The following is a 21,513-nucleotide window of genomic DNA, read 5'->3' on the forward strand; positions in this document are numbered from 1 at the left end:
ATTGAACAGAGGATTGCATACAAGCATTTATGATTTACATTCTCTCCATGGATGCATTCTACAACAAAATAATCTCAAACTCATTATTTTACTTGTCAAATACACTCCGCACCTTAAAAGAATACAAATATAAATATATATTATAGATATTTCTCAAATAGATTTTGTTATAAACTACCTCACCATAAGACGTAGAACTTCCCGGTCTTCTTTCAGTGTATGCAATATATAATTTCAAGTTTTCTACAGGTGACGCAAGATAAGGCGTTACTTTGAGACAGGAGCTAGCATTACAAACAGATTGTGGATTTCTGCAGACACACTCACATCTCACAGAAGCCCTAAGTTCCATCATTGTATTTCCTGTGATCATTGTATGCATAGAACACACTATGTCAGGTTGAGGATGTGCATTGGCCTCCATAAGGTCTACCATTCGCCTTCTCCAATATGCCAGCATGGTGTGACAATCATTCACGAAGAGTAAAATCAATTGACTGGACCTCAGCAATAGCTCCTTTTGAAAACTGCAAGCAAATTCAAATAAAAATGGTCGTTTGTTTTTCAAATTGTCTCATGCAATTTAAAGGAAGTCACTACTTATACAGAATAAGGTAAGGATTCTTATTGTGAATCCAAACACAATTCCTTAGTACACACGTACCAGGGTAACATGCACACTCACAATAAAATGCAACGGGTCAAACGTCCTAGATCCCCAACTATGTTCATGCTGTTTTTGTCCAACAATGAGTTTCAACTTCAAAAGAAATGTACCTTTGAAGGTGTTCAGGTCGACATAACTACCAACACTAAAGAAATACATATATTAATACCTAAGTTGAGTGGAACGTTGAATATGAATGAGTAAGAATATTAAAATGTATTTGCTTAATATCTGTGTCTACAAGCATGTAGGTGCTGTTACCACCCCGGCCCTACATTCCCTAACCACACCATTAACCCCCTACCAAACACCATAGGGATAAAACGTATCACTTTAAAGCCAAAGAACACATAATTAAGGTAAGGGAAACAAGACAATTGGATTGCTTAATGCATCACAGTTTTCAGTCATGTTACACTTGTGTAGGAATAAATAAAGCAAATACACAAATAAATAACCAGAAGGTTTTCACTGGAGTAAAGCGGAGTACCTTAAAGTGCATTCAGGGTCTGAAGGACTCCCCCTGACCGAGCATGGCAACCACTGAGGAAGAGCTTCGAGCTGTCCACACAGCGTTGAGATATGGATGTCAACGTGTTGGTACTTCTTAAATGTCCCTTTAACAGTACATTTGTATAATAAACACTTACACAAACTGCAGTGAAATAAAAAGGAAAGAATCAAGCATTTCCTAGCTCTTACCAGGAGTGATGGACAACGATAAACCATTTTCAATTTGTCTATTTCTGCCGGAGTAACCAACAGGGAACCACTTGATCCTGTTCGATGGATGATAATGGGTTTTCCTATTTTGCCGATATAAAGTCTCTTTACAGATCGTTTGCTTTAGATTCTGGCATCTGGCAATGTGCTCATAAACATTATAATGTATACATATAAAAAAAGTGTGACAATTATATTAGGGCTGATTGCACCGTCAGTGTTTAGACGAGCACAAAGCTCCTACAGAAAACAACCTAGAGTACAAAAGCAATTCATTATAGATGAGTGTTTGTTTTTATCAATTAGAATAGCAGATCATATACTATATCATATAGCATATTCTGCAATGTTCTTTTGAAATGGGTAATGAACCTCCGCTTCACTTGGCTGTATAACTCATTACAACCAAACACACTGCCGTTGTCCTTGACTACCAACCCTTTCACAGGCATTTTATAGTCAGTCTTCAAGTAAGAGAACCCAATGCCCTCTATTCCAAATCACCCTGCTACCATCAGAGGACAGCACGTGGACAGCAGAGGATCGGTAACTGCACTGGTCTTTTCTAAGCTAAGGGCTATCCGGATGCTTTCATAATAAACCATCTACAAACAAGCTTAGGATGGCAAAAAAAGAAGCCTGTACATTCAAGGAGGCTTGAGTTGATATGAACGCCATGGGAAAAAATAATGCTCAAAACCTCCAAACTGGTAAAACACAGAATGATTGTATGTGGGCCAACAGCACATTGAAGAGCAAATGAGGATGATAGAAGGAATGTCCTAACGGAGTGGAATGGTTTGTTAGTTTCAATAATCACAACACATTGAAATAGTAGCCTTTTAACCCTTTGCTTCTACACATAGATTAAAATGGAATTATATTAAAATGCTTACTTTTCTTTCAAATTCAATTTATCCTAAATTTTTCTTTCACCACAAACTATGAATAATACATTCCTAATCCAATCTATGGTGCATTTCTAGAACCTAATGGATGGTTGAATACTTATGGGGCCTGCACTCATTTCCCCAGCATATCGATATGTTTCGTTTGCTTACATCCGGAAGTCTAAAGCCAGACAAGGTGCATTTGGGTAAACATTGAGATGCCTTTTGAAGACTGCCACAGAAACCTGCGGCCTGCTACAATTAAACTATTTCATTTCGCAATGTTTAACCAATGAGGTGGTGCATGGGTATGCACTCCGGGAACAGTGTGTACTGCAAAAAAAAAATCAAATTAATGCTGTGACAGTGTTGCTTGAAATATTGAACACAACTAAGTACTTGTAGTTAATTGAGTTAAGCCTAAACAGGATTCAGAGTATGTAAATTACTCTCTCGAACTAAGCACTAAGAGACTAATTTCCTTAAGTTACTAATTTCATTGATTTCCAACATAAGATTTCAGCCATCTGAAAACAAACCGCCCCCCCCCCCCCCCCCCCCCCCCGAAAAAACAACAACAATAACACTGTTGATCCCAAACAACATATTAGTGGTTTACCATCAATAGTCACCGACTCCAGAGTTAACCTAAAATAAGATTTTAAAGCACTACTGGTTTGTAATAATTAGCAATGAATAAATAATGAAGATAAATTATAACAATGACATTCTTTTTAAGGACAAGGGGAGAGCGTCTGACCAGCTCCATCCCCAGTGAAGACTTTACCCTGGGCTCCTTAGTGCAACGCGTTGCACTCTTTCACTTCACCATACTCACTACTGCTCCCACTACTACTCGAGTTGCCTCTTGAAATGTTCCCTCTTCTTTGTTCCCTCCAGTCTATAACCAACCTTCAATGTTCGGCTAAAACAGAAACCTTTTAATCCCGAGACATTCGGCTCCTTTCTGAGCCCCCGACCTCCCTCCTCTTCTTCCTCCCCCCCCTCCTCCTCCTCACCGGGACCGGACGCCCAGGTAGATCTTGAGGTGTTCGTAGACCACGTAGCTGATGCTCACTGCAGGGATGACCTTCATGAAGTTGGGGGCCAGGCCCCGGTAGAGTCCCAGGGGGCCCTCCGTCCTCAGGATGTGTCTGAACAGGCCGCACATGGTCATCTGAGGGCCTCCTGCCATGGTAGCTGTGGGGAGGAGGGGAACCGTGACCACACGAGTGGGGCTCGGCAAGCCTGGTTCAAACAGTGTGGCTGTGTTGGAGCTGGCTCCCTCGGGGCCCTAAATGGTGCAGCTTTTATGTTTTTTTGTAGTCTGGTTCAATGTGCACTCGTGTATACCAATAATGCGCCGTGAAATACGTGTTCCATTGACGCCGGACTACTGCCGCACTATATCCCATGATGCACTACATACTACTACTGCATTCATTGACATTGGACTCAACAAATAGAGGATTATTCAAATATTTGTGCGAATGAGCCTGTTTATTGATTTCTGGCGATAAATGAGTACCCAGATTTAAAGAGGCACTCTTGTCACGAATGTTCAATCAACTTAAAATCCCAAATTATCATAAAACGGGAAAATGCATCGTGCAGACACACTGAGCAGAATGGGGGAGCAAACCAAAGTGGACCACGTTGATATAACAGACACCCCCCTTACCCAAGCCCCCAAAAGGACAAGAAAGACCTCCTTTCCTTGCTGATTAAGGGAGTTTGTTCTTGCCCTTTTGGGGGCTTGGGTCATAAGGGTGTCATGAGACTGTAATGCTGAATAAGGGCTATGCAAATTAGAATAGATATCGGCTGAGGATATGGAAGACGCAGCCTCCCCCAGTGCGGGGAGGAGGGGTGAGGGACGAGGCTGACCTTGGGCCTGCATGCGGGTCCGGACCAGGGCCAGCGGGTAGCTGGCCAGCTGCCCGCAGGTGCTGGAGGTGGTGCAGCACGCCAGCAGCACAAACACCCCGGGGTCGGCGCTGTCCGTGGCGTAGTTCTGCAGCCACCAGTTCTTCAGGGTCTGGGGGGGGGGGGGGAGTGACGGGGGGAGAGGCAGCGGTCGAGAGTGAACTACTGGAGAGTCTGGGCGGCTCCGTGGCACACACCACTAATGCCAGGCCATTGCACTATTGGCGTTTTGTGAATGTAGTAAAACTTGGAGTAAAAACGTTTCGTAAAACCTACGCACCACCTGGCAGGACCCTCCTTTAAAGACTTGAAAAGGCATCAATACGGACAATTCACCCCTAGGGATGCAGTTTGGATTCTGACATGGGGTCCTGTGCTACAGGTCATTCCCTCTCTCTTTCAGTTTCTTCTCCCCTGACCATAAAGGCTTGCAAAAAGTCCAGAAAAAGATATGTAGGAAAAATAATAAAGTTAAATGGGGTTGTGCTCCCTGCTGTCATGTCCGTCCTTTGGTGATTTAACGCTCAGGCAGATAACGCAGTCGGAAATGCTTTTGATTCTTCTTTCAAACACAGGTTACTAGTTCTCAATCATTAGTACTCAAAGCAGACATGACCTAGGGAGACACACACCTCATAGACCGCCAGGTCGATGCCGGCGTAGGGGATGATGCCCAGCATGTTGGGGACGTAGCCCTTGTAGAACGCACTCATGCCTTCGTTGCGGAAGATGCGCTTGGCACAGTCCCCTATGCCCTGGTACTGCCCCGTCTTCCTCAGAGCCAGCCGGGTCTTCAGCACCTGAGAGCAGAGGAAGGAACACACTTCAGACAGAACCCGTGGCTCATATGGCTCCTGTGTCAGAATGCCTTGGACAGTCGTCCATCTAGGATAGGTCCCCCAGAGATCCAGCTATATTAGTCAGAAACAACGAGACTTATAGCTACATCCAGGGATCAGCCAGGTGTGTGTACAGGCCAAGTGTTAAAGTCCATGAATCCGTCCATCATCGAGAAAGACACGAACCCTCAACCCAAACCTCGTAATTCACAGATTTAACTTATGAGAAATTAAAAGGCTTAATGCACCCAAAAATCTATTTTTTTCGGTTGAAACCAAGCGTTGGTGGCCGTTTATGCGAAATTTTTGTATAATGTATAAAATAGTTAAACGGTGGATGGTAGTTTACTGTTCCAGATTGATATGCGCACACACCCCGGCTAGCTCTACCGGTTTGCAATTCGTACAACATCCAATGTTTTTAACGCACTACGAAAATGGGCGTTGATGTAGCGACAGTGTTTGATAAAAGAAATGCAAGTTCTACGACTCGTTAAAGATGTTTCTGATAGATTTGCATACGAGGCCCCCTTGCTTTACATCAGGTGAGCTCAGCATTCGACTTGAAAATGCTTCCACGAGAGAGTCAGTCTAGACTAAAGCCCATCTCTCGTCAATCTAGATTAAATGTTGCTTACATCACCTCTGGAGGTGGTTTTGACATCGGTTGTCTACATCCCTGGTACAACCGATCCCACCTGTTTAGACAAAAAAAAAACATTCTCTTTGCATCGCAATCTCTAAGCAGTTTCAGATCTCGATTAGATCGCGATTAGAACGCTTTTGCAAACAGAGCCAATGCGTTGTTTTTATCTAAATCCATTTAGCTTTTTTACGGCCTCAGATCACATATTTACTGTGACGGTACTTCCAATGCTAAAACTGGGGACTACTTAAGATTTACTTAAAAATAAATATAATTGTTAGTGATTACCAAGTCTCCCAGGCATGCTATCTGTTTCAAGCAGGGCCGAGCTAGGTCCTTACCTCCATGGGGTAGATGGTGCTCTGAGAGATGGCTCCAGCCAGAGACCCAGCCACCAGCCTCTCAGCGATGCCCAACGTCTCCTGGTTACTCCCGATCAAACGCTTGATCTGGAGAAAAACAGATATTCTAAGAATTGTGCCCACTTTGTGAGCCCGCCGGCAATCAGACCACCACAATACAGGCAATCCTTGCAGCATAAATTATTGAAAATAGAATGAAATGTACAAACAAGGGACTACTGAATGAAAGTACAAACAAGAGAAGCCATTCAAGGGCCGTCTGGGTCTATTGAGCTTCACTCAGTGGACCAATGAGGTCTGTTCCAGTGATGTCTTCTAGTGAGACCCTTGGCAGAAAATTCTGGGCGCATGGGAAGCCTTCTAATCATTTCACCAAACTCCTCGTCTCTCACACTTTAGTGTTCATTATTTTACTGAGCAATGCAGAATCTAGGGCAATGCAACAACAATGTGTGTTTCTATATTTTATTACTAGGAAAATTTGCCCTATTCTTTTTATTTAAACAATTTGTTGCAAAGCAGAGAAAGCACGAATTTCTACTGCATTTAGATAGCGCCTTTTTGTAACCAGAGGCCCCCCAAAGCGCTTTACAATGTTGCCTGACATTCACAAATCATGGACACACACACACACACACACACCGATGCCGGTGTCAGCCACACAAGGCGACAGCCAGCTCGGAGCGGGTAGGGTCAGGTGCCTTGCTCAGGGAAACCTCGACACTCCACCCTAGGAGGAGCCGGGGATTGAACTAGCAACCTTCCGGTCACCAGCCTACCCGCTCTACCTCCTGAGCTACATGCCTCCCCGCTTCATGTGTGAAGTGCAACACAAAAACGAGTAGAATCACACGCTGGTCAGCGGAGCACGGCCCACAGAGCGTTACTGTAGCCTGACTATCGCTTTGCTCGCTACTTTCGACTCAAAATAAATACTTTGCACACTGGGAGAAGAACGCATCATGGGATCGCCGGGGGGGAAGAGAGAGTGATGGTTGGCTCTGCCCTGCGCTCACCTGCTCATAAGCCATGAACTTGATGGCGGTCTCTGGAACGATCTTGATGACGTTGATGCCGTTCCCTCGCCAGAGAGACCGGACCCCGCCCTCCCGGACCATGTTGGTGAAGCCCCCCGCGATGCGCATGCTGTTGCTTTTGGAGGAGTGCACCTGGGGGGGAGGGGGTCAATAATGTTAACCTTTTTGTCTTTTGTTGTAGGTTTTTGTACAACCCAGATCTATATTCACTCTGTTATAGTTTGGTTAACAACAGGCCCAGAATTACTCAGAAATATCTTTTTTTTATTTTCAAGCAACCATGAACTCAAAGATATGTTTAATCAACTACTTGAGTCAGTATTTCTTTTAAAGAGGACCTCACCTGCATGAGTACTTTGAGACGATCAAGTGGGGCAGTACAGGTCCTGGAGACTGCGCCTGCTCCACCCCCGGCCACTAGGTGGCGCCACCACATTCCCGTTTGCTTCTCCTCCGCAGTGAACTCGTCAGGTACCAACAAACTCTCCCCAACATCGAAAATCTGTCAAGAAAACATTTCGACATAATTTCATGAATTCAGTTATTTGAGATTTTAATATGGTGGTGTTCGTTTTCAAAGTCAAGTGTTACATCATCCCTATCCTGGGAGAACTGTATCTGAAGCACTAGTATCAACCTATTTATAATGGCGGTGGCAAAAATGACCTTATTCTCAAAATATCACCCACATTCCTGCATTTGTGAGGAATGTGCATGTTGTATATTTCCACACAGCAATAGATTATGAGGTTGACATCAATTAGTTCATCAAGTCTCGGAATTTGCAATGATTTGGGTAGAGATATGGAAAACCCAAATGGTCCAAGATGTGAAATTAAGGAGCAGTCTTGGCAGTGCACCACCACGCAAACAGACGGAGGACCTGAATATAGACTGCAATCTCTCAAGTCTTGTGTAACCAGTAAATGCTGGTTAATGTATAAGTTGGGAGTGGATGTGGCCGGAAAAACCCATAGCCTAACATGGAACTGGAAGTAGGTTGTGAAACAAGGAAACAAGTCAAAAGAGTTATAGTATTACAAATATTAGTCATTTTGACCTAAATAATTACACAGAAGGCAATTCATTCCTTCCAGATAAAGGCAGGGCATAAAATTCCATAAATAATGGGAAATGTTTTTCTTGACAGAATCGACGAACAAATCAATGATTTAAAAGCGGCCATTGACTTGACAGAGCGCGTCATGGAGGTTCAGCCATAACCCCTGAGCGTACCGTGGAGTGCTTCCAGTAGAGGATGATCTCAGGGATGTTGTCTGCGGGGTGTAGGAGGTGGTAGTCCCGCCACTCGTTCCAGTCGATGGTCATCGTACCGTTCTTATCCATGCTACAGGAGGGAAACATTTAAATTAAAAAGAAGAAAGACAGAAAGAGTGCCGTCCAAGTTTTGTCTTTTTTGGTAATGCAGAGTTGCCTCGTTCAACCCCGGGTTCAAACTGAACTCAGACAAAATCCCATCGTGCTTATAGATCCATGCACTTGTGCAACTGAATGAATTAAGACGTCTGTGCTTTTGAGTGGCGTTAACGCATTAGTAACGCCAATTCGCCCGGAAAGAAATCAAACACGACTCCTCTCAACATGTCGGATTATCGAGTCAAAAAGAAAAAAAATGATGATGCGTTCTATTCGATCGCAGATAAATGGATGGCGTTTGAGTCAGGCGAGATCAGGCAGACTATGGAGACCACTACTTACTACATGATAGGAGCACAGACATGACCCTTCCTTATTCTGACACCGGTGACAAGAAGAGAAGGGAGAAGAACGAAGAGATAAGACATACACAGACAGACAGTTTGAGTTTGAGAAGACTGAAAGTAAGGTACACCACACAAACAACAGACATAGTGACAGATGCTCCGCGTTAAACAATCTGTAAACCCCACAGTCCACATGGTCTGTTGAACACAGGTGTTACCACTGTTCAGCGGGCTACATGATCTGTAAACTCGCAGGTGTGAACCAATGGATTAAGACATGGTTCCCAGGTCTTTTGAGATCAGGAGATTAAGTTGGTTGTTTCATTCAAAGTAGGCGTTGTTAGTTAAGGGGGTGTTGTGAACGGAACGGGCAGCAGCTCCACCTTTTGAGGATCTTCTCTGCCTGTTGCTCCGAGATGTTCACTCCAAGGTCACGAAGGGACTGCATGATCTCCTGTGAGTCGATGCGACCTGTGACAAAAACATTATTGTAGAATATCATCTATTTATGGCCCACGGGGCATATTTCCCTGCACATGCAGAGGGTCAGCAAAACAGTATGGAGTGGAATTAAATAGTTAAAGGTGCAGTGTGTAGGATTTAGTGGCATCTAGTGGTGAGGTTGCAGATTGCAACCAACTGAAGAAGTTGGATTATATAATTTAGATGAGAGCGATTTGGTTTACCATCATTCTTCTTGTCGAGGCTTTTGAAAACCAATCTGAGCTTCTTCTCATGGTCCCTGAGATAGTGCACAAACTCCCCAAAGTCCAACTGTCCGTCCAGGTCCTTATCTCCTGCTTTCACTATTTTCTGAAAAGAAAGTAAAAAATTTCAACTGGGATACATTTAAACTGCAGAGGAGATGGCGTTTGACACCCATACATTTTCACCCTGGTGGAGTCTCATACTGACCTAAGAATAAACACGGAAAATCCAGCCTAACCTTTTATATTCCAACTGTGTTGGAGAAAAGAAAGGTAAAACTAATGTATAACTAGACTATAAAATGGAGTTACAAGTAACAAACAACAGCAGCACCTCCTTATGATCCCTCAGCACTTCCTTGTTTAAGATCCCTGATTACCAAATATTTTGGGTGCAAACCATCACGTGTTGTGTTACTGGGTAATCGTCCTGTGTGAAAATATATTTCACAGAACGCTCAACGTCCTTAACGGCAGAGGCTTTGGGTCCAAAGCCCAATCATGTTTTTGTCGTTTTGCGCTTGTTTGTAAAGATAATATTATGGGGGATAATGTTGCCTGTTTAGGGAAATTTGAGCGAGACAAGAAAGTCTAAACAGAAGTGAGGGATTGTGTCAAATGTTCCCCAGAAAGAAAGAAAAAGCGCTGTAAACACATGAAGCCGATTGGCGGACGGTTCCACCATCTGTGTTTTGTTGACTCAGCCATCCACTCGGCGTGCATTGTAGCATACATCAGACAGACTGATAGCCCACGTTCGGCCAATATAGGCAGGCAAAACCTTTTCTAAAAAGGCAAATGCAAAGTGCATAGGCTTTTGAGTTATCTCTGGAAACGGAGATGGCGTCACTTGTAGAATTATCTCCAGACCTGGAACAACAGAGCATAGAGGTCAAGGAGGATTCAGCTAGACCGCCAAATGAAATATCGAGGTTGTGAGGGAGTGTTGATGACAAAGAAGGAGTGTTGATGACAAAAAGAAAAGACTTTGAGATGCCACATGATAGTCAACCACATACCCCAGTTGCAGCAATGACAGATTCTGACAAATGTTTAACCAGATGAACAGAGCACAAGAGCTTTACAGAAGTAACGTTCATCATGAGGATGGGTGTGACTGAATGGAGCGATAAAGCAAACTCGCAAACTTACTAATATGTTTTCATGCATGCACGTCGATGTTGTTAGCATATTTGTCACCCTTTTTACCACTACAGCATTCCATGCTTCGGAAGAATGTATATATGGCCATTACATAAGTAAAGCAAATACTAATGACAAATTAGTACTTTAAAACACTATCTTTTATCTTTGGTCCCATGATAACATGGCCATAATACCTGACAAACATCAAAACTGGTTCACCAATAAAATCCTACCTGTTTGAAGTCCAAAGGGGCGGCCACCATAATTAAAACTGTGGCCCTCTTTGAAGGAACCTTCGCCTCTTCATTACTTAAAGAGTCTGTGGTTTCCTCTTGGGGACTACCAGTTTCCTGCCTGTGGTTTCCAGTGGCCTCAGCCTTTCCGTCTTCAGGGAGCTCACTTCCATCAGTGTCACAGTCTGTCCTACCAAAGAATCTCCGCCACAGAAAGTCCATGATGCCCTGCAGCATCTCCAGACCACAGCCCACCGTAGCGTTAGCAATAACTGGCCCGTCGTTATGAACTCAGAAAGCACTGTGAATAAACAGTCAGCCGAGGACAACCGAGAGAGAGAGAGACGCCAGAAACAATGCCACTTCTCCCTGAGCGTCTGTCTCAGGAGAGAGAGTCAGCTCCTCAGCCTCTCTTGTCCTGTCTCACACTGAAGAGGGACCACAGATGTCCCTGACGGTCTGAGCAGGCAAGTATTCCAGAGTGACTTTAATTGAGAGTTACGCAAATGCAAACCTAGAATGCATCTCCATAATAATAATAAATAAGGATCATATACTGTAATTCTGGAATCAGACAGCAGAATGGGTCTATCACATGCCGGAGTAATGCAGCAAAAAATAGCCCAGGGAAAACTGCATCCTCACTGCAGCCTTGCTTCGACCAATCACAACCGCCCATACTGGCAGGTCAGGATGTAGATCCCGGATTCAACTCACCCCAGCCAATGGGAGCAAAGATAGCTGTGCATGATTAATCTTCACGTCATTCTGTAGGTACTGTGCGTGTGTGTGGGGTGGGGGGCGATGCACAGGGATTCCCTTCCGTCATTCCTGTTCCACAGCATCCAATCTGCTGAATGACGTCTGATTCGCTCCTCCTCCTCCTCCTACCCTCCCCCTCCGTGCTATTCTCTCCATCATCATCCTTCACGATGGCCCAGAGTATTGAGCATCCATCGGGTAACACCGTTTAACAAACACAATTTGCCGACGCCTACTTCCTAATTATGATATCACAATCATTTTAAGCTCCATTGCTTAGTACAAATAAATCTAATTGTTGGTAGTCTGTGACTTCTAAGCAGACAGTGTGACTCAGCAGACAGCTAAGCCCCCCCCCTGCAACGCATTACCTCCAATTGTCCTCTGTTAAGGAGGTGCATGTATTTTCTATTAGAAATGCCTTGGGGTGAAACATATAGTTCCAGCCAGGAGAGGCACCCAAGGATAGACATTTTTGAAAGAGAAAGCGAGATAAACTAATAAGCCAATGTACCAAGAAAAGAAAGCCATTACGATAATCACCCCTGTGGGGATTTGTTCAGAATGACGACATGCGGATAAGTTAATCCTTGAAAATGGACTAGTGAGTCTGTCTGCCTCTCCGTCTGTCTGTCTGTCTGATTCATACAGGCTGACACTCCTTTATATCTTTTTCAGTTAACCAGTAAAATACACAAGTTAACGGTGTGCAAACTGATTTGAAATCCATTGCTGGCTTTGTCTTACAGCCAAGCCATTTTTATTTTATAATCGGAGACAGAAGGATGACATGTTAGTATTTATCCCATTGCCTATCTTATTACCATACAACACATCCTAAAACATCACCTCAACCTTTACTTGGCTTCAACATTGGAGGTTGTGGGCTCAAAATCGGCCCATTTCAATGTGCTACTGAGAAACATCGTTCCCCCTTTGCCCCACACAGGGTACAAGGAACGTGGTATGTGGTAGCCCTTTGGCCAACACAGGTCAACAGTGATGTCATGTGATGTGAAGTGATATATTGCAGACCTGCCATTTATCTGTCCGCAAGCTCTGCGTCTTTGAGCCGTGCACGTTCCTCCGCTTCTCCCCGCGGGGCAGCGTGAGTAACGTCTAGCCGCAGAACATGCCTCTCCACGAGCAGGTGATCCCCCTGGAAGGGCAAAGATGGAGGATGCACATATGCCGGTGGGCACAATGTTGTGGAGCACCTCCCAGACTCTTACCTCGTTGACCCTACCAACGCTGCTCCCGTACCTAAACTCTAAGACAGAGTGAAATGGCATGCAGGGCTCATCTTGCTACGCCTATGTCGAAATACAGCAGGACGTTGAGGGAGAGATGTGATCAGGTTTCTTCAGGTTTTAATAAGTAAAGGAGTATTCACATTAAGAAGTAAACAAGGCCCCCCAACAATGTTGTTGGATGGGACTGTTTTTGCAATGGATATTTACGGTTACTGCAGTGTTCAGTGAAATAATATATATTTAAAACGAATAAATTGATCTTTACTACTTTCTTACTGTATACACCAAATGTAGCATATTTAACATGACAGCAACGCCTAGTCCACTCCATAACACATGATTAACACAATATATATATTTCGCTTACCAGTTTCAGTCTTAAACCTAACCTTCTATAACCTAATATCTAAATAGTACATTTAGCAACGGTTACTGCTCCCATCCATCCCCTATTGGTCTAACACAGAAATCTGGAACCCTGAATTTACATATGCAAACAATAAGCAAGGTTTTAACAAGCACTGCATATACATTGAAAGTAAATACATTACTTTCAAAAGTATATGCAGTGCATGTTAAAACATTGTAAATCGTAAAATATGCCAACTTGTCAACCAGAAGAAAATACAGAATTGTGTGTTGCAAAAGTAACAATTTAAAATACCCTCCACACAGGCGATACATTTGAGTTTCACATACATGATGATGGATGTAGCCGATTATACCGACACACGTACCATGAGTTCATGCTCCGTGCGATGCACTCCCAGCTTCTTCAAGCCGATTGACAGGTCGTTGACACATATTCCACCGTCTCCGTTGACGTCCAGGATTTGGAACAGCACCTTTAACCTGTGGTCCTGCTCGGGCCCGCCGCACAGCTCACATGGATGTGGGAGCAACGAGTGGAATTGTTCAGTGTCATCAGCAGACACAAAAGACTGGCCGGGCGGTAGGTGGTTTGTTGGGGAAGTGCAATCATGTTCCTCGGCATGCCTGTCTCCCCCGCCCGGTTTGGCTCCTCGGTGAGACTCGGAGGAATCGCACTGGCAGAAGACCCCGTTCAACAGTGGAGAAATTAAAGAGCCTTTCTGGTGCATTATTGGGATTAAATACTTTCCCTTCTTAAGACACACAACTGGGGATCGAATCCAAGATATTGAATGATTTAAGAAGTCTCTACATGCTTTAATTTGAATGAGCCGGTAACACGAAGCGCGTCGACGTGTGATAGGGTATATAGGCGGACGGAGCTACTGTTGAATGGTCAGCTGCCGCTTCCACAACGCATGAACTAATAGTTCGACGTGTAAAACCACGTCGTTTCTGAGTTGAAACGTTTGTCTCGGTTTATACCTTAACGTAGGTACTAATATCCAGATGAAAACGTGGCATCAAGCCTCCTCCGTAACGCGGACGACTAGCTAGCCGAACAGGTAATGTACCCCTAACGTTTCTAATGCGATAAATAAGGGATTAACCATCGTCCCGTGTCGAAAGTAAAAACTCACTCAAAGACCGCGGATAAACAATACAATGGCAGCTGCTGTTGAATTACCACTGTTAGTGTCAAAGATTCCGTGCCGGTTAGTCAGAGACACATCATCCAACCCCTACATACACACTTTGACTTTCCATTCACTAACCCACGTTACGTCGGACGCCGGTGTCGTGGTCGCAGATCTCGTGGTACATCGCGATAACTGGAAGATTCAGGCTGGACTAGGATACTGAGGATATATATCTATAGATATATAGATATATAATTCTTAATCCTTAAACGTATACGTGCTGTTTGATAGGTTTTCTCAAAAGTATTATGTATTCAAATTTCCTTTGACAAATAATTACAAATAAATAAGTAAACAGCATAGCAGAATAGAGTTGAATACTACCAAGTAACACCGTTTTTATTTTTCTAAGAAATCACTACAGATATGGTACATGACGATAGAGCCTGCTTTAATATAAGTAAACAATGAGTGCCCTTTCGTAACTTCATACATTACAGCCATACACATGGGCCTAATACCATACATATTATGCCTAGACTACTTTGGATACCCTAAACCGTGTGGGGGAAGTTGGCGGGCGTCTGCGTTTCCATAGTTTGCTTGGTGTGCCGATGACAGCCATTTGCTACAGCCAATCAGAGTAGAAAACATGTAGCAAGTACCGGCCGTTCCACCAATGGCATATCAGGAGGCGGGCCAAAAAGCACAGTTAACGTAGGCTATACGGCTAGTAGGAAGAAGAAGCCGATTCTGGAAGCCATTACGTTGCGCACATCAATTGAGTAAATCCTACTATTTTTGCGTACAATACGCACAATTATCTTTCCAAAATATCGAATTTGTTTAATTATGGCATCGCTTGCGAAAAAGAGAAAAATGAATTTTTCGGAGCGGGAGGTAGAGATTATTGTAGAGGAAATAGAGAAACAAAAGCATACACTCGTTAACCATTTCAATGCTGGAGTCACCCACATTGCAAAGAATAACGCATGGGTGGAAATTCTTAAAAAGGTAAACGCCGTAACCACCTGTCCAAGAGAGTTGGCTGAGGTTAAAAAGAAATGGTCCGATATGAAGACTGAAGTTCGGCGAAAAGTGGCCCAGGCCAGATCTGCTATTGAGGGGACCTCGGCCGAATGCACGCCTATTCCTGTTATTCTCACGGCTATGCAGCAGAGAATTTGTAACCTCTTGGGAGAAGCGACTATTATAAATTTGCCAGCAGGGGACTCGGATGCTGAAATAACTTTACCTGTCACAATGAGTACCGCAACCGTCACATTAACAGAGAGTAAGTAACCTTTTACTCCATCTTTAAGCAATATTGATAATTATAGATTATAATAGAGTAACTGGTAGATGCCTGAATAGCCAAGTGTATTAGAGTATATTTAGAGCATGTCTTTCATCTGAGTCTTATTAGATAATTAGAATCCATCATGATCCAAGTTGTTTTATAGCTTTGTCTTCCTATGCAGCTCTTCCAGTTGGTGCAGGGACAGTTTGTGATGAATCAAAATCACTGACGGGTAAGTTAGTTTTTTTTTTATTGGATTTTATTCTCCACTATCCCACACTGTTATGACTGTGTGACGTTCAGGAAATATTTTTATGACTGATGATTAATGCTAATACCAACATAGGAAGCCATTACATGACACTTTTCACACACTGTCTTGTTGATCCGTACTTCACGTCCCTCACCTAGTTGTTGTGGTTTCTGATGTTGTTGTTGTGCGACGGCAGAGACCACCTACCACACGCTGGAGGAGGCCGGCGTGGTGGAGTACTGCACCACCATCGTGGGCGAGCCCGTCCCCACCGTGGTGACGGCGGTGGAGAACCCGGTGGAGATGCTGTCCCCCTCCTCCCCCCCGCTCCCCCAGGGACAGGCCAAGCCCCATGAGCTGAAGAGCCGCATCGCCCTCAACTCGGCCCGCCTGCTGCAGGAGCAGAGGGTCACCAACGTCCACATCCGGCAGATCGCCCAGCACATGGAGGGCCAGAACGAGCTGCTGCAGATGATGCGGCGCTCCCAGGAGGCCCAGGCCTACGCCCAAGAGCGGCAGGCCCAGGCCCTGGAGGGCACCCAGGCAGCCCTGCTGGCCCTGGTGCAGATGCTCCGGCCTGCGCTCAAGGACCTGCGGAAGTTCCTGCAGCAGAGTGGGACTGAGGCGGCACACTCCAGTGGCGCAGCAACCACCGGCGCAACAACCACAACAACGACGACGACAACAGCTACTGCTGCTGCTGCCGAGGGCTCAGGAGCTGAAGAGCAGCCAAGGCCCAAAAGCCCTGTCCCACCAGAGCCAACAGAAGAGACACAGTAGACTGTGTGTGTGTGTGTGTGTGTGTGTGTGTGTGTGTGTGTGTGTGTGTGTGTGTGTGTGTGTGTGTGTGTGTGTGTGTGTGTGTGTGTTAGTAGGTATAGAGAGACTGGGTGGGGGTTTGAGGTTACTGCCTTCCCTTGGAACACATGAGAAAAAAAATCTGAGTTATGTCCGTCAGCGCATACACCTTATTTTTTACTTTTGTTTTGTATAAAAACCCACAAAATAACTTTTATATTGAGATCTCTCTGTAGCATCGGATTTGTGTCAGAAGTATCAAAAACAGAACAGTAACGGTCAAGTATAACAAACCTTTCTTTGATGAATAGAATGCCAAGTCTCAAGAGCGAATCGTTCATTTAAATAAGATAACTCTGAAGTTGTGTTGTACAATTATCCTTGAATTACCCTTCCCAGATGTGAATGATTGTGTAAATCATTACTCTGAAAACAGTTAAAGTAACAGGGACATTTCAATTAAGAAATTGAAGACATAATATTATGATTGATTTCATGTCAGTGTTATTGAAGAAAGTGAAGCTGTAAGTGACAAGCAGAGTCGCATCTCCAATTTTAAAAAGTTCATAATCAATATATCATAGTTCCCACTGTCCTGTCGGATCACATCAAAGGAACTTCCTTTACCCGTCAACCTGCTTCTACAAACCATGTGCCTGTATCTATAATTGCAAAATATGTTTTGCTTGATTTAGAAACATATGTGATGTTGTTGATAAAGACTGATACAATAACTTACAGAGAAATTACTTGGCAAGCAGGATCTATTCAAAATGAGATTATTAAAAGTCTGTCCTCTAATAGAAACATTAGTTTTTTAAGTCAAGTCTAGCATTGTGGATTATTGAAATGTTAAAATGATCCATAAAAATTGAATTAATGAGTTGAGGGAATTTTAGAGCGATCACACTGAATGTATAAAGTATCCGTTATATTTTATAGATAATCATTGAGGTTGCTTCTCAATGATTGGTCATTTTTAAAGTAAGTAGATTTATGTACTGAGGATTTGGATGTGCCTTTTCTTAAATAGGGCAGGCTTACTCAAAATTAGTTTTGTATATGATAAATAGTGTGTGCTCATTCAATTCCTTGATGGGCTTTTTTAACACGTGAATATAATAATCATAACCTGACCATACAATATAATTTGATTTATTATTTTTTTAACAAATAAAAATAAAATAAAAGATAAATTGTTTCTTTCATCTTTTCGTCGTAGTAGTAATTCTTGAAGTGGAAATCAAGGCAGTTTGACAGGTTTGATCAGATGATAGAATATATGGTTTATTCCAGGATGTAGTACAGCAAGGTACTTAGGTTGAATAATCTATAGTGTAGGTGGGTGAGGAGCAGTCTCCAGACGTGTGCCTTGGCTGTCGACCCCCTCTTCTCACCGAACCAAAGGTTCGGGCGAGTATTAAACATTAATAAAAGTGAAAAACACAATAACAGAAGCAGTCTCTCCCTTGATAAGGTATATGACCCTGGCTATGTCCCAGACGGCCTGGTTGGTTCGTCCTTGTAGGGGCATAAACAAATGGAGGATTGTTGGAAATAACACCTTGTATCAGTTGGAGAGGCAACTCAGAATAGTGAAAACAGAGAGACACTAAAGACCAACATTCTACATTCCTCTATCATGATCATATTAAACATAGTTAAAAAATCACCTTTAAAAGATAATTTAGTGTATCTATGGTACTTATTCAGTTTTCAAAGTATAATTTGCCTGTATACATCTTCATATAAGATAATTAGGGCAAGCTGACATAATAATACTGTTACAATTATTAATTGCAATTATTGACACATTTTTATGTATCTGTAAATTGTCATGTGAATAAGATGGCTATAAAACATAATTATAACATAAGAATGTATTAAATCTTGAACAGTCAGCCAATGGGGAAGATTATCATAAAACTTTTTTCTATTAGGATGAGAAAAAAAGTCCCTTTCCACAAAAATACTATAATAAGCATACAAAGGCTGCCACATGTAATGCTAATATTCAACCATATGTTTAGTCTTTATATTGTGATGGTACGGTCTAATTGTTTATAACGAAGAGGAGAGCATTTTGGAAGAAAGTACGAGTTTGATGTCGAGTATGTTTCTTTGAGCCAAAGATATTGTGTAGTAGAATAGGTCTTGGACTTTGTAATCATTTTTAAGTCAACCTGTTGGGGGCAGTGTAGTTGCGTTTGTAAATGATAAGGAAGGTATAGAAGAAGAAATAATAACATCCGTAATAATACTAGCTTTATCAAATGGTAAGACATTTAAGTCATGAAATCACCTTTTGCTCAATGAAAATATAACTGTTCGTACCCAAAATGTGTATTTACTGTCCGGCGGATGTGTGAATTCATAATGAGTCGTTATGTGGTTGACTCATCACCGTAATAGTGCAACGTGTCTGGCTAAGCTGGTTAAGCTTCTATGAAACGTTAGTTAAAGTGGTTTACTTGTTGCATGTCAACCATGTATATTTTTTCGTTTTCCCCTAAATCATTCGCAGTCCAAATGATACGAATTTGTTGTGTCTTTTAGGCTACAGTGACGGACAAAGCAGTCGGTGCGAGCCTAGTTGGCTTCAGCCTTCTGTTGTTTACATATTACTCTATTTGGGTAATTGTACTGGTAGGTCGCATTTCTTTTTCTAGAATCGTAACTTACACTTTACTTAGATTCTACAAGCTTCGTGAATCGATAACTATCGTAAGTAAGTTAGTAAGTCACATTATTTATGTTACTAATAATCTGCCCTATAGGATGTCTAGGTTAACATTTAAGAAAAGTGCCAAAAATGTACACAAAAGGACAGCCGAGCAGAGTCGTTAAAAAAAGGAATAGGAAAGGAAGCTCATGTCTGAAAGATAGGAAGAGAAACAATTCAGACCAAGAATTGTCCACTAGAAACATATGTAATATATTTATGTGACTTGAAGAGGTATTCATTTTTCCCACTAGATCAGTGAGATCCTTTAGGAAGAGAGGACTGAAAGAGTGCTGAATTTATGGACATGTAGTGCTGGTTGAAGGCAATAGTGTTTCTCCTGCTGAGGGCAGCAGGAGAAACACTATTGCTAGTAGTGGCAAACCGTGCTTTAAGAGTAGATTAGGTTAGACAAATAATCAGCTCTAGCCCTTAACCATGTTGCCCAAAGTAGATAAGAAATATTTTAGTTTCAGAATGTGAGCAGTCTGCACCGAGCAGCTGTGACTTTTCATATTGCAAATTAACTTGGTCTCTCTCACGCCATGGCTGACTTCATCCATGGCCAATCCCATCTCTTCATCTTGGTCCCTCCCTCTCACCTTTGTTTCCTTTATTCACGATGTGAACGTTTATCTCTAAAAAAACTTGCACTACATCCATTGTCTCATTGAATGTATGCTTGGTAAATTGCTGCCTGTATCTTCCCATGATCATTTGATTTGATATTGAATGGCCATAGTAAAAAAAATTGCTGTTGCAAGAACAAAACCTCTCTTTTGAAGGACCAGAACTAATGTTACAAAAATCGTGTTACCTGACTTTCCTATGATTTTAGTTACAAAGATTAAATCATACATGCATTAATTTGGTTTACCCATAAAATGCCATCAGCCCAATTAGTGGTCAACAGGACCAATATCTTGGGAACTTTTTTTTTAACCTTTTGATGGCAGCCAACTTGCACACAGCACAGCACATTAATGAGTCACGACAAGTGACTTAAATAAACATGATATTCTAACAATACCACTTTGGTTCCAGCCCTTTGTAGATGCAGATCATGTGCTGCACCAGTATTTCCTGCCCCGGGAGTACACAGTCATTCTACCTGGCGTTGCAGCTCTAGTAGTTCTGCTCTGTATAGGTAAGTGCATTAACATTTTACATTTCACTTCAAACTTACTTTACATTGTAATCTCTGGATAGGTTGACTTTGATTTAAGATTTAAATCAATCCAACAATGTCAATTGCAAACCTTACATTTTTTCCCAAATATACGCCCTCAAGAGAAAGTTTGTAAAATATATTTTTTGGTGTGATCATTAGAATGGCATCGTCCTTCTTTTTAACTTCTTACCACGTTTTGTCAAAAGGGGCCTTTGTCGGGGCTGTCATGCTGAAGAATCGCAAGCCGAAGAAAGTGGACTAGAGGCGGAACCGCAGAACCTGGGCGGAACATTGGAATAGTTGCCTTGTCTACCGCAGCGCTCTGTCAGACCCTCGTCTGCTATAGCCACGTTCATTCCGGTTGTGATTCAGGAACACCCCCGCAGCGTCTGCGCTTTACATGGACATGTTTCATGTGTGTTGGACTCGTGCTCAAACACATGTTGAATATGAATTTGGGGTGAATTTTGGGGTTTTGGGATCCTTTGATTCAACACCTGGGATTCTGTGATGCCTTAGGAGGTTGTCTTGAACTCATGATAGGTTAGTTGCGATGATATATTTATGGAAGATGTATAGTAAACGGTATCTGACTGTGAGCTAGACCTAGTCAGTCATTTCCAATTGCAAGCCACAATAACCAGCCTAAATATCAGAATTATTTATTGAGCTGAATTCAGGCAAATTCACAACAGGTTAGGACATTTGAAAAGGCCCAGGGGTAAAGAGATTTATATCAAATTGTTTTTTTCGTTTTCCTAACCGTAAGTTCAGACTCATTTTAACCTAAGGCCGAATGTATTTGATTCTACATGTAAAATAAAATATTGAAAAATAGTTTTT

General features: G+C 42.7%; 3 protein-coding genes across 6 annotated transcripts; 2 read left to right on the forward strand and 1 right to left on the reverse strand.

The window, feature by feature from the left end:
• Positions 1–2,861: 2,861 nt before the first annotated feature.
• Positions 2,862–14,569, reverse strand: slc25a25b (solute carrier family 25 member 25b). Of its 3 annotated transcripts, none has more exons than XM_056588676.1 (10): positions 13,653–14,569; positions 9,501–9,627; positions 9,198–9,285; positions 8,327–8,438; positions 7,434–7,592; positions 7,070–7,222; positions 6,033–6,140; positions 4,839–5,006; positions 4,168–4,318; positions 2,862–3,480 (listed from the first exon to the last, which is right to left on the reverse strand). In XM_056588676.1, exons 1-10 carry the CDS (start codon positions 14,013–14,015, stop codon positions 3,296–3,298), a joined length of 1,614 nt encoding a protein of 537 aa, XP_056444651.1. In that variant the 5' UTR covers positions 14,016–14,569; the 3' UTR covers positions 2,862–3,295. The 3 variants fall into 3 exon arrangements, with proteins under 3 accessions (XP_056444651.1, XP_056444650.1, XP_056444649.1); XM_056588675.1 differs by adding an exon at positions 10,901–12,821 and having other exon boundaries at positions 3,402–4,318; positions 13,653–13,736; XM_056588674.1 differs by having other exon boundaries at positions 3,402–4,318.
• A 587-nt stretch (positions 14,570–15,156) lies between these two features.
• naif1 (nuclear apoptosis inducing factor 1) lies at positions 15,157–17,914 on the forward strand. 2 transcript variants are annotated; one of them, XM_056588678.1, is made up of 3 exons: positions 15,157–15,720; positions 15,908–15,958; positions 16,176–17,914. In XM_056588678.1, exons 1-3 carry the CDS (start codon positions 15,279–15,281, stop codon positions 16,757–16,759), a joined length of 1,077 nt encoding a protein of 358 aa, XP_056444653.1. In that variant the 5' UTR covers positions 15,157–15,278; the 3' UTR covers positions 16,760–17,914. The 2 variants fall into 2 exon arrangements, with proteins under 2 accessions (XP_056444653.1, XP_056444652.1); XM_056588677.1 differs by having other exon boundaries at positions 15,163–15,720; positions 15,890–15,958; positions 16,176–17,908.
• Positions 17,915–18,983: 1,069 nt separating this feature from the next.
• Positions 18,984–21,420, forward strand: dpm2 (dolichyl-phosphate mannosyltransferase subunit 2, regulatory). The gene is made up of 4 exons (XM_056588247.1): positions 18,984–19,053; positions 19,334–19,423; positions 20,544–20,646; positions 20,877–21,420. The coding sequence occupies exons 1-4, from the start codon at positions 19,051–19,053 to the stop codon at positions 20,930–20,932; spliced, it is 252 nt and encodes an 83-aa protein (XP_056444222.1). The 5' UTR covers positions 18,984–19,050; the 3' UTR covers positions 20,933–21,420.
• The last annotated feature ends 93 nt before the right edge of the window (positions 21,421–21,513 follow it).

This window comes from Gadus chalcogrammus, chromosome 4, assembly GCF_026213295.1.
Source record: "Gadus chalcogrammus isolate NIFS_2021 chromosome 4, NIFS_Gcha_1.0, whole genome shotgun sequence".
NCBI lineage: Eukaryota > Metazoa > Chordata > Actinopteri > Gadiformes > Gadidae > Gadus > Gadus chalcogrammus.